The sequence below is a fragment of the Apodemus sylvaticus genome, chromosome 22, assembly GCF_947179515.1.
Source record: "Apodemus sylvaticus chromosome 22, mApoSyl1.1, whole genome shotgun sequence".
In the NCBI taxonomy this organism is placed as follows: Eukaryota; Metazoa; Chordata; class Mammalia; order Rodentia; family Muridae; genus Apodemus; species Apodemus sylvaticus.
The window spans coordinates 6,397,922-6,411,094 of NC_067493.1; the positions used below are offsets into that span (position 1 = coordinate 6,397,922).

At 36.9% G+C, this 13,173-nt stretch overlaps 1 protein-coding gene across 1 annotated transcript; it reads left to right on the forward strand.

The window, feature by feature from the left end:
* Positions 1-334: 334 nt before the first annotated feature.
* On the forward strand, positions 335-2,826 carry LOC127672817 (zinc finger protein 120-like; the record flags this gene model as incomplete). Its single annotated transcript, XM_052168191.1, has 3 exons — positions 335-449; positions 659-719; positions 1,845-2,826. Coding segments are annotated over 3 exons (903 nt in total), but the record flags the coding sequence as incomplete, so codon positions are not given.
* Between the last annotated feature and the right edge of the window lie 10,347 nt (positions 2,827-13,173).

A 13,173-nucleotide genomic window follows, 5' to 3' on the forward strand; every position in this document is an offset into this window, starting at 1 on the left:
CCCATCATGTTTGTAGTTAGCAATTGTTCATACAATTTTTCAGATGTGTGCTCGGTATTGTGGATCTATTTCCCCTGCATGTCCCTGTCAATTCGTATTTCTCTGGCAAAGCTGTATCCTATTCAAAGTGTTCAAAAGTGACAGAAGTGTATCTTATAATTAAAGCTCCTTCTAAAAGGACACCGTAATTATAAATTCTGAGTCAGAAAATAAGCAGAGCAAGCACGAGAATTATGTGAATATATATTTGAGAAAGCATATAGTTGTTTTCCGGTGATGTTAGTATCATGCTTTGTGTTGTACATTTGTATGGGATATTTAGGATGCAGTGACTTTTGATGATGTGCATGTGAAATTCACGGAGGAAGAGTGGAATTTGCTGGATCCTTCCCAGAAGAGTCTCTACAAAAATGTGATGTTGGAAACCTACCTGAACCTCAAAGCTATAGGTAAGACTGTTTTTTTTTTTCTGAAGGAAACAAATGTTTCTTGGTTATTGATGAACTTCTATTATTTTAATTGTATGAAAATTGAGCTGAATATTTCAGTTTCACTGAATTTTCACTGTAACTTTCACGGTGCAGTTAAAATTCACAGTACCTTTAATTTTCCCTATTTTCCAATAGTATATCATTCCTTTTCTGGTACTGTGTTTTAGGCTATAATTTGGAAGAGCATCATCTTGAAGAACATTGTCAAAATAATAGAAGTCATAAAAGGTAATTTTCATGTGCAAGCTGATACAAATTTGTCTCTGAGGAAATTTTAATATCTTATGGAATCTCCAGCAAAAAGCTAGAGTGTAAAATAACAGTCCTTTAAGTGTAGATATGATTATAATATTCTTACAAAACCATTGACCTCAAGATCCGATATGTGATTTGTGTATCCATTTGATAAGTAGCTCCATTAGACTTGTCCTGTGGATCTGCCAATCTGTATAGTCTCATAGTATTTAGAAATTGCACATTGAATAGTGATAAATTTATACCCAAAACATTCTAATAAGCAAATAGTCCATAGAAAAATTGGTGATACTAATATTCTTGTAGTAATATGGTTCAGTTTAGTGAGAGGGCATTTTATGAGAATCAAGAATATTGTTGTGGTGAAATATTAGTCCATATTGCACATGTTATGAGAATCAAAAATTCAAACAGTGTGAATACAATGCGTAAACCTTTCATTTATCATTCTTTTTATTAGGTATATAATGTGTCACAATGGGTAATAATCATGTGAGCATTGGGATATGGAAAGAAGAAGCTAAGATTTTTGTTCTAAAACAAGAAGATATGTAGTATTCTGCCTTTGAAAGAAATTAGGAATATGGAAGACATTTGTAATTAGTTTGGTTTTTAGCTTTACAGGGAATATCCCAAACCTCATAGTGTAAAAAGAACTTTATGGGTACTAGGAATTTGGAAATTCTTCTGTTTGTCCTGGTTCCCAGTCACATGTGTTGTAATTCACACTATAGGAAAAATATGAATGCAATCAGTGTTATAAAGATCAGAGTTTTTCTAACTTTATTCAGATAGCTAAAATACATCATATAAAAAGAGGGTATTATAAATATGAGCCATGTAATAACCATCACAGGTGTCTTGAACAACTCATGATGAGGGAGAACAACATGAACATATAAAGTTCTAAAACCTTAAGATCTGATGCTTCTTTACCATTAGACAAATTGTAAACATAATTCATATTAATTACATGATTGATCAGAGTAATGAATGTGGTAAAGGTTTCACATGTGCTAATTATCATTGCAGGCATGTAAGAAGATATACTGGAGTGAAACTCTGTGAGTGTAATATATGTGGTAAAGCCTTTACAAGATGCAGTAATCTCCAATATCATAAAACAACACCTACTGGAGAGAAACCTCATGAATATAATCAATGTGGTAAAGCCTTTGCAAGACCCAGTCATCTCCAAACACAAAAAATGACACATACAGGAGAGAAACCTTATAAATGCGATCAATGTGGTAAAGCCTTTGCACAGCGCAGTTCTCTCCAATATCATAAAAGAACACATACTGGAGAGAAACCTTATGAGTGCCATCAATGTGGTAAAGCCTTTGCATGTCACAGTCATCTCCAAATACATAAAAGAACACATACTGGAGACAAACCTTATGAATGTAATCAATGTGGTAAAGCCTTTGCATGTCACAGTAATCTCCAAATACATAAAAGAACACATACTGGAGAGAAACCTTATGAATGTAATCAATGTGGTAAATCCTTTGCATGTCACATTGCTCTCCAAGTACATAAAAGAACACATACTGGAGAGAAACCTTATGAATGTAATCAATGTGGTAAAGCCTTTGCACAGTGCAGTGCTCTCCAATATCATAAAAGAACACATACTGGAGAGAAACCTTATGAATGTAATCAATGTGGTAAAGCCTTTGCACAGCACAGTGATCTCCAAAGACATAAAAGAACACATACTGGAGAGAAACCTTATGAATGTAATCAATGTGGTAAAGCCTTTACAAGACCCAGTCATCTCCAGTATCATAAAAGAACACACACCGGACAGAAAACTTATTAATGTAATCAATTTGGTAAAGTGTTTTCACCAGGGATAAATCTCCTAATTCTGTGTGCTGGAGAGAAACATAATGAATATGATCATGAATTAAGTGGGAATTAGGACGGTATCATAGTAGGATATGATAGACATGGGTGCTTGGGATTATTTCCATTCTGGAGATTTTCTTTTTTTTTTTATGCTTTTGCAAAGAAGTTTGCTGCCCTCGTCTGAAAAGTTTTCTTGAGGTTAAGGTAAAGACGTTTACATTAATTGTATTGACAAAGTAAGTCACGAAAATCACCGCATAGAATTTGGCATGAAAATTTTTAACAAACATAGAAACTAAGAAAGGAAAAATAAAAAAAAAAAAAGAAAGGTTCAAAATACAAGGCTTTATCAGGAAGTTGAATGAAGTTTAATCTTGTGATCAAGGATATTCAATAGCATTAAAGTAATGGTTACATTAGGACAAGATTACATTCAGCTAAACATATGGGTTTGCAGTTGTATGAAAGTCAACTGTATCATGTTAGGAATTATTATTACCTGGTTATTGTTTTTATGTAGACATATGAAGATACAAGTATGTGTCAAATTGCTAAGGGATATATTTGGATTCTGGGTTCTGAATTTAAAATATAAACAGAAAGGCTTAGTTCCAGGCATGGTGTTACATGCTTTTTAACACACCAATCACGATACAGAGTCATGCAGATCTTTGAGATCAAGGTAGATCTCTAAGCAAGTTCCAGGAAAGCCAAGATTAGGCAGTGATATATTTGAAATATTGAAAGCTGCTGATAATGGAATAGAGGGAGCCGTGTTCCAGCCCCAGTAAGCAGCACAACTCCGAGAATTTTATCATGAAGTTGTGTTGAATATTGTCAGAGAATTTAACATTACCTCATGAGATGATCAGTTCTTGGTTTTTCTTACACTTTAAACCCATTTTGTTGAACCATCACTGTTTCTAGAATGAAGCCTTCCTCACTGTTAATGGTGGACGATCTTTTGATGTGTTTTATATTTTATTTTATTTGTTTTATCTTTTAAGTATTTTTGAATCTGTGGTATTAGGGTAATTGGTCTGTAATTCTTTTTTTTTTTATCACACAGGCTTTCTTGACTGGATATATGAGTAATCAGGGGTTCAGAAAATAAATTGACTAATATTTATTTTGTTTCTATATTGTTGAATACACTGAATTCTTGTTAAATCCTCTTTGAAAGTCTGGTAGAACTGTACCCTAAAACTCATAGACGTGGACTCATATTGGGGACATATTTTTAATGAATTCTGTTTTCCTTCATGTTTATGTCAGTTTAAGTTGTTTTTCTCTAGTTTAATTTTGGGATGTGGAATCTATTGAGGAAGTTAGCTATTTCTTTTAGAATTTCCAAGTTGGTGGAATGCACCCCTTTTAAACTATGTCTTTACGACTCTCTGGATTTCTTCATTACCTGTTATTCAATCCTCCATTTTATTTTAGATTTCATTAATTTGTATATTCTTTATCTTTTAATAGGGGTTTGTTTATCTTGTCTAATAAAAGGATCAAAAGACCAACTCCCTGTTTCATTAATTCTCTGAATTGTTCTCTTTCTATTTTATCAATTTCATCCCCCGACTTGAAAATTTCTTTATGTCTCCTTCCTTTGCTTCTGCTGATTCAGGATCCATGGGTGTGTATTGTCAAATATGCCTCCATGACCCTGTATAAAAAATCTGTAGGGCTTTTATTTTCTCTCTGCCTAATATACACTCTGGTCAAATTTTCAAGCCATCTTGTGACCACCTTGAGACCTGCCAGCATAGCTGGACTGTGGACAAAGGGCCTCCTTTTACCTTCAGTGTTGTTGCAATAACAGTTTGGGTGAGTTAGGGTAAAGCAAGCATATTGGGGCCAGTAACCAGCTCATACACCAAACCCAGACACTATTGTGGATGCCAACAAGTGTTTGCTGACAGGAGCCTGATATAGTTGTGTATCCTGAGAGTCTCTGCCAGTGCCTGACAAACACAGAGGGGGACACTCTCAGCCAGCCATTGAACTGAGCACAGGATCAACAATGGAGGAGCTAGAGAAAGGACCCAAGGAGCTGAAAGTGTTTGCGGTCCCATAGGAGAAACAACAATATGAACCAACCAGTAACCCCAGAGCTCCCAGGGACTAAACCACCAACTGAAGTGTGCACATGGAGGGAACCATGGCTCCAGCCACATGGGTAGCAGAGGACGGCCTGGTCGGACATCCATGAGAGGAGAGGCCCTTGGACCCATGAAGGCTCATTGCCCCAGGGTAGGAGAATACCAGGTCAGGGAAGCAGGAGTGGGTGGGTTAGTGAGCACAGGGAGGGGGAAGGGTATAGAGAGTTTTCAGAGGGAAAATGAAGAAAGGGGAGAACATTTGAAATGTAAATAAAATATAAATATAAACATATGAATATATAATATAAAATATATAAAAATATACATAAATATAAAAATAAAAAATGTTAAAAAAAAGCACTTGGGAGGCAGAGGCAGGTGGATTTCTGAGTTCGGAGCCAGCCTGATCTACAGAGTGAGTTCCAGGACAGCCAGGGCTACACAGAGAATCCCTGTCTCAAAAAAACAAAAACAAAAAAAAAATGTAAATAAGAAAATATCTAATTAAAAAATTCTTTAAACAAAACACAACATTACCGCTCATTGTGACCACCTTGAATGGATAAATGTCAATTCACGAGTATCTTAATCACTGCTGTTTTTTGATAAAACACTCTGTCAGGAGAACAGTTTTATTCCAGCTCACGGTTCACAGTAAAGTCCCTCATGGTGAGCAATGCCACTCTGAAGTGTGAAGCAGCTGCTCACTCACATCAGGTGTGTAAATAATCAGGACGCCAAGAGCAATGAACGCCTGCTGCTGCTCAGCCCCTTTCCACACACTGCCCGGGATCCTAGCCAGGTAATGGTGCCACCCACAGTGGGTGGGGCTTCCCACACCAGTTAAGATAACCATGGCCGTCCCTTACAGCCACACCCCGAGGAACCTCCCCCTTGTTAGGATTCTGTCTAAGCTCCACCCAACAGTTACCTGGCAACAGCCAGATATGCCCCTCCCCACCGTTACCTGGCAACAGCCAGACAGGTCTGGCCGACTATAAAAGGGTCTGCTTGCCCCTCCCCCTCTCTAATCCTCTCACTCTCAGCTTCTCTCTTGCCCCCTCTTGTGCTCCCCTCCCTTCCTCTCCCCTCCCCCTGCCTCTCTACATGGTCATGGCCGCCTCTGCTTCTCTATTCTCTCCCTCTCTCTGCCTTTCTCTGCCTCTACTACCCTCTTGACTCCCATCTCCATGCCCTGAATAAACTCTATTCTGTACTATACCATCTTGTGTCTGGTAAACTCAGGAGGAAGGGATGCCTCCCCCTAGCTGCCTGGAAGTCATTCCTTCATTACCAGCCTTCAGGTGAAGATGGAGAACTCTCAGGTCCTCCTACTCCATGCCTGCCTGGAGGCTGCCATGCTCCCACCTTGATGATAATGGACTGACCTGTGAGCTGCCCTGATTAAATGTTGTCTTTATAAGGGTTGCCTAGGTCACAATGTCTGTGCACAGCAGTAAAACCCCAACTAAGAAAAATAGCATGCTTTTTCTTTTGAGAAAATATTTTTATTAAGTACAAAAATGCTTTTAATAAAAAAAATGGGCACGATGGACACTCAGATTGTGAATCAACTTTTCTTTTAAATTTCATTTTATTTTATGTGCATTGGTGTTTTGCCTTCATGTATATGTGAGGGTGTTAGAAGTGTCAGAAGTAACTAGTAATGTCATACACACACACACACACACACACACATATATATATGTATTTTTATATACATGAAATTACTATTCATATAGTGATATGAATAAATATACATAATTGTGTATATATGTGTATGTATATATAAATACTATATATAATTTATATATAATATATATGCATATATACCATATATATACAACATTACATATATAATATAGTTATGAATAATATATAGTATAATATATAATAATATATTATATGAAATTATATATATATACATTCATCATATATATGAAATGTATATATATATGATTTGTTTTCATTTTTCAATACATAGTGTAGCCTTGGAACTTATTCAGTAGTCCAGGCTGATATCACACTTAGGAGACACACTTGCTTCTGCTCCCTAAATGCATGGGTCAAAGGCATGCACCTCCGCCACCTCACATATTTACATTTTATTCTTAAAATAAAATTCATTAAGATAGAAACCATCCCATGCAAGTTAGGCAGTGTGACCCCATAGAAGGAAAGGAACCCGAGAGGCCTTTTTTTCCACATAAATAATCCCACAATAACTGCCAGGCCCCCTGAACCCTACTCACCTCCTGTGTCAGTGATACCCACAAAGATTCCCAGTCACGATGAGCCCCACCCACCTCCCCTGTCAGTGACGCCCACAATGATCACCCATTACAAAGCTCACGTGTGTTTTTCTCCGCTAGGATACAGGTCCGGCCATTGTTTCAGACACTGCAGATGATTTGTGGTTTTTAAATGAGACCGTGTCAGAGCCATGAGGGGGTTGGAATAAAAGTTGAAGCAGTGGTTGCCGAGCAGGCGAGTGATGTAGGGAACACAGTGATGGGAATGTGTGTCCCACCATTCTCCCTCCATTTCCGTGTTCTAGAATCACCTTCACCCCATGTGTTGAGGTTTAAATTGTTATATAAGGCTGCCTCAGAAATGAGCTGGGGTTTTTTAATTAGGTATATATTTTCACTTAAATTTAAATGTTGTCCACTTTCCTGGTCCACCCCTCCCCCAAAAATCCCATGAGCCATTTCTCCTTCCCCAATCAACCCTCCCCCACTTCCCTGGCCTTTCATTTCTCTACACTAAGGCATCAAGTCTTTCCAGGACCAGGGGCCTCTCCCCCATTTGGTGTCTAACAAGTTCGTCCTCTGTTGCCGAAGTGTCTGGGGCCATGGGTAACTAACTCCATGTACACTCTTTGGTTGATGGTTTTGTCCCTGGGAGCTCTGGGAGTACTGGATGGTTCATATTCTTGTTCCTCCTGTGGCGCTGGAAACCCCTTCAGCTCCTTGGGTCCTTTCTCTAGCTCCCCCATTGAGGACCCTGTGCTCAGTGCAATGGCCTGCTGAGAGTGTCCCCCTCTGTGTTTGTCATGCACCAGCAGAGCCTCCCAGGTGACAGCTGTATCCGGCTCCTTTCACCCAGCACTTGTGGGCATCGACAATAGCGTCTGGGTTGTGTAACTGTATAGGATGCATCCCTGGGCGGGGCAGTCTCTGGCTGGTCTTTCACTCAGACTCTGCTCAAACTTTTGTCCCTGTATCTCATTCTGTGGGTATTATTTTCCCTTTCAACAAAGGACCCAATGATCCATACTTTGTTCTTCCTATGTCTTGGGCATCATTTGTTATGTGAATTGTGTCTTGGGTATTCCATGCGTCTAGGCTTTTTTATCAAAATCTTCAATTTGATCAATTTTTTCCTATGTCCTTAGACAAATTGTATAGGTACATTTTCTATGTAAACTCTTTTACCATTTTGATTTTCCAACTAATTCTTCAATTTTAACTCTTATATTTTTATGTATACAATTTCATCTGAATTGTTTGCCATGAAAATTTTCAACTTAACAATTCTTCTCTGTATATCATCGATATTTATCAGAAATATTTTCCATGAGAATCAACAATTTTATCAGAAATTTTTTGTATGTGCTTGATCATTTAGTAAAATACATTTTCTGTTTATCATTTTTCCATTATTATTTTCCAATAAATTCTTCAATTTTAACACTTTATTTTTAAATTTATTCCTAAAATTTGTCTGTGCACTAATTTTAGATATGTTTTCTTTAACATTCTTTTAATGTGTTTTAATTTCAATGCCAACTCTCAATTTGAAATATTTTTTCTATATATTTCTTCAATTTTATCAGAAATATTTTCCATGAAATCTATCAATTTGATTAGAATTTTTCAATATGGTTTGTCAGTTTTGATGTGTTATCTATGTGTACAATTTCATGTGTATTACTTTTCATCAAATTCTTCAAATTTAACACATATATTTATATATTTCTCCAATTTCATTGAAAAGGCTTTCTATGAAAGGTATTTTTCAGAAAATTTTCTACTTACTCTTTCAATTTGTAAAAGTTTTCAATGCTTACTATTTGACAAGTGTCAATTTCCATCAAAATATTCAATTTTAACTTTTCTTTCTATATATTTCTTCAATTTTATCACATATTTTCAATGATATCTCCTATTTTATCTCAAAATTGTTCTACAAGCTTTGTCAGTTTGCATTAATACAGACTCTATTATTGGAAATTATTTCCCATCCAATATTTTAATTTCAAACTTTTTTCTATATATTTCATCCATTTTTTCAAAAATGTTTTTCCATGTAAATTTTCTACTTATTAAAAATTTTCAGTGTGAGTATTTATTTAGTTTAGGAATGTTTTCTACATCCATCTCTTTTAATTTGGATTCCAAGTTTCAATATTAACCCATTTTTCTATATATTTGTTCAATTTTATCAAAACAATTTTCCATGGAAATCTTCAATTTCATCTGAATATTTTACTACATGTAGTGTCAATTAGTTTTGATATACTATGTATACACCGTAATTTACATTATTTTTATCGAATTCTTCACTGTAAAACTTTTTCTTAAATATTTCTTAAATTGTATCAGATATTTTTCCATGAAATCTTTGATTCAATCAGAAGAGTTGTCTACATTGCTTGTCAGTTAGTATAGATACATTTTCTCTTAGTACTATTTTATCTATATTATTTTCTATCCTATTCTTCAGTTTGACATGTCTTTCTTTATATTTCTTCCATTCTTTTGAAATGACTCCCACAAACATCTGGAATTCTATCAGAAAAGTTCTCTACATCTTTTGCCAGTTAGTATTCAGACATTTACTACTACTAGCATTTTGACTATATCATTTCCCTTTGAATCATCTATTTTAACCCTTTTTCTATATATTTCTTCAATTTATCAGAAAGTATTATATATATAATTCCTATTAATTATTTTAAAAGCGTTTTTCATGTCAACTATTTAACTGTAATATTTTCCATCCACAGCAGCTGCTGACCATGGTTGGGGAATTAGACAACAAATTGTCAGTTTTCTATAGCAAAAATGGAGTGGGTGAGTGGGTAGGTGGAGGAGTATGGGAAGTTAGGAGGGAGTGAAATGGGTGCTTCCTGATGGGTAACCTAGAAGGGGAATAATATGTGAAATGAAAACCAACAGAATAATCAATAAAAAAGAAAGAATAAATGAAACAGACCTTTGTAAAGGTAATGATAGGGTTACTGCTACTTATTGAAACTACTCAAGAGTTCTATGTCCCTCCTGTCAGATGAGGATGTAGCTGAGTACATATTATTTCTAAATAATATACGGGCGCAGCATTTCCTGTTACCAACTACTGGGAAGCCATGTTCAAGTGTGCCTACTGCAGGAAATTTCACTTCACTCTTCCATGACTCACTGAGCCTTTCCCAGGACCACATCTTTCTTGCTGTTTTACAGTGAGATGGAAAAACAGCTTCCTTTGGCCTCTCTCTCATTTCTCTATGCTCCCCATTCTCACGCTCAAGTAGACTCCTCCTCCATCTTGCAGACATAAATATGGGTGAATTCTCTAGGGACTAATTGAAAGCCCTGAGAGCAGTGGGTGTTGTGACATCACTGGTGACATCACAGGGGATGCCCAGAGCTCTCCAGGATACACTAGAATGTTCAGACAAGGGATTGTGTATGTCATGGCGAACAGGCTTTGCCTTCCTGTTAATGCTCTCTCTCTACTGAACAGAAGCTGAGGTGCCCATCCCGGGAGACTCTCCTGGGACACAAATGTTGATTACCTCCCTTTCAAAAGCCAGAGGTCTCAGCCACTGAGATTTGTCAGTGTCAGAACAATGGGAAAGTGCTGTGCTTTATTTCCAAATGTGTTAGCTGTGGAGACCTGGGTCAGGGTGGAGAGAAGAGCCAGCCCATCACGTTGGCAGCAGAAGACTTGAGATGTCCACTTTCTTCCTAGGCTTTGGCCGCATGAACTTGTTAGAAGGCAGTTCCAGGTTCACCTTCAGCATGTGGAGATTCAGGACGGGAGGGACGTTCTCAGGACGGTCTTGCTTGGAGGTGATGCCTGTGGAGAGGGATCAGGAAAACAAGATGACTCAGATCTGACACTGTGACTGAGAGATGAAAACAAAGGGTATAGTGCATTCTCTGTATTCCCTGCTCTGTCAGTCAGGCTGTGAGAGACTCATCTCACCAGACACTCCCCAACAGTTGTGTGTCCAAATTTGTCAACAAATGTCCAAATTCTCCATTCCCTAAACAGCTCTCTTCTGACCCTTAGACACTTCCAACCTACTCTATAACTGAATTAACCACAGTGTACCACACCTGACTGCCTCCAAGTGTGGTCTAAATGTCTCAAATCTAACAACACCCAACCACTCTATGCAGATCACAGCTCCTATTATCCAGGAGATGAGTGTTTTCTGGAGAGAGATAATGACCACCAAGCCTGAGTATGGACAATGATGTCTAGCCTGGTCTCTCCAGTCCTTCCTTGCATGGGAAGGATATAGCTGTGAAGCCCTACATGGCCGTATAGTTATAAATTTCATATTCTCATGGAAAAGACATTTTTTGTCCTTGATGGTTAAAATCCTCATCACAATCTCAAAATTATTCATTTTATTATCAAGAATGGATTCTTCAGTAGACCCATTAATAAAATTAATTTTATTGAGCAAACTTGACTATAAAAGAACCATGTCCAGAAAAGCAACTGCTAGGAAGACCAGCATCAGATGTCAGACTTGTAAAATACAAACCTCTTCAAAGAGAGCAAGCACATAAAAGATAGACACCCTCTCAAGGCCAGGGAGCTGGGTTTTCTGTGTCAGGGCCAGCACTGCCCTGAGCTTCCAACTTAGCCAGCCCTGTTTCTGCAGGTCTGTTCACACGTGATGTTGAAATTTCCAGAGGAAATTGCAGAAAACAGAAGCATTCTCCTGTGCAGAAGTGGGGGCACAGGCCTCTAATCCCCATACTAGATAAACAAGGCAAAGTAAATCTGAGTTCAGGCATAGTCTAGTCTACACAGAAGGAAGAAGGGTAAAATGGAAGTTGCAGGTGGTCCCTACATTAATTTGTAAAGGAAGCATCTGGGTAAATCACTCCTCAACCATGTTGATTAAGCAGAGAGTTTTCCCAACGTGCTCAACGTTGTTCACCATTTGTTGGTTCTTTTGTGTCCCAGCACACATGAAAACCAGGATGTCAAAGTCTCCTAAGGACTTTTTTAAAAACAAACCACCACTTAGTCCTGTAACCAAAGGTAGGAAACAATAGAACAACAACAACAATAATACTAATAATGAAAGGAAAATATAAAAAAAAAACCTAAGAGTGCAATCAATACAACTTACATCAAATACCGTACAAGAAAGTAAAGTCATTGACCGTGACCACTTAACGATAGATTCCAATTTTAGGGAAACGCGTAACGTCACCCACACTATTGTTGACAAAGCAGACAGACATCCCGTCACCAAATGCATCGGAAGTCACAGGCGAACGCTGCTGTCACATCCATCACAGCTTGTGTGTTATTTTATGTCATTTCTTTCTTCTGTAGCTTTTGTATTTTTATTATTATCTTCCCTAAAGTGAAGGAGAGGAACGTTCACGGGGAGAGACGCCACCTCAAGAAGAAAGCACACAGGTCTCTCACGGCCTTGAAAATTCAGAGATGTGTGGACAGCGGGGCTCACAGTTCAGGACTGACCAACCCTGCTGTGTTATTAACTATGCTATTTTCCTTCTGTTGTTATTATTATTGTCTCCATTATTATTATCATGCTTATTATTATTATTATTATCTACATTATTATATACATTATTATTAACTTTGTTTAGATTATTAGGTATACTATTATTAACTATACCATTATTGTTGTTGTTATTATTATTATTATGGTTGTTATTATTATTATTAACTATATTTAGCAAAATTTTGCCATGAAACCGACAACAAAGTAACACTTGGAACTGATTAACTCTACTACATTCATCACTTCATTATTATTTTTATCATCATTATTATTAACAACTACATTATCATTATTAACTATGTCATGATTATTTTTATTATTAAGTACGTTGTTCTTATAATTATTAGTCAACATATTATTAGTGTTAGTATTAAGTTTGCAATTATTATCATTATTGTTAACTATATCTGTCAGAATTCTGCTTTGAAACAAAGAACAAAATAAGATGTGGAATTGTTTAAGGCTTTTATATATATATGGATGGAAAGGACACAGCCCGCAGTAACAAGGACCAACCAGCAGGTGGAGCTCACGCACACATTAATTCTTACAGAATGTGTATATATTTGCATATATATATTGGTGTGTGTATATATTTGCATATATATATTGGTGTGTGTATATATTTGCACATATATATATATGGAGACTGTAAAATTGCATATATTTATCTTCTGATGGTCAC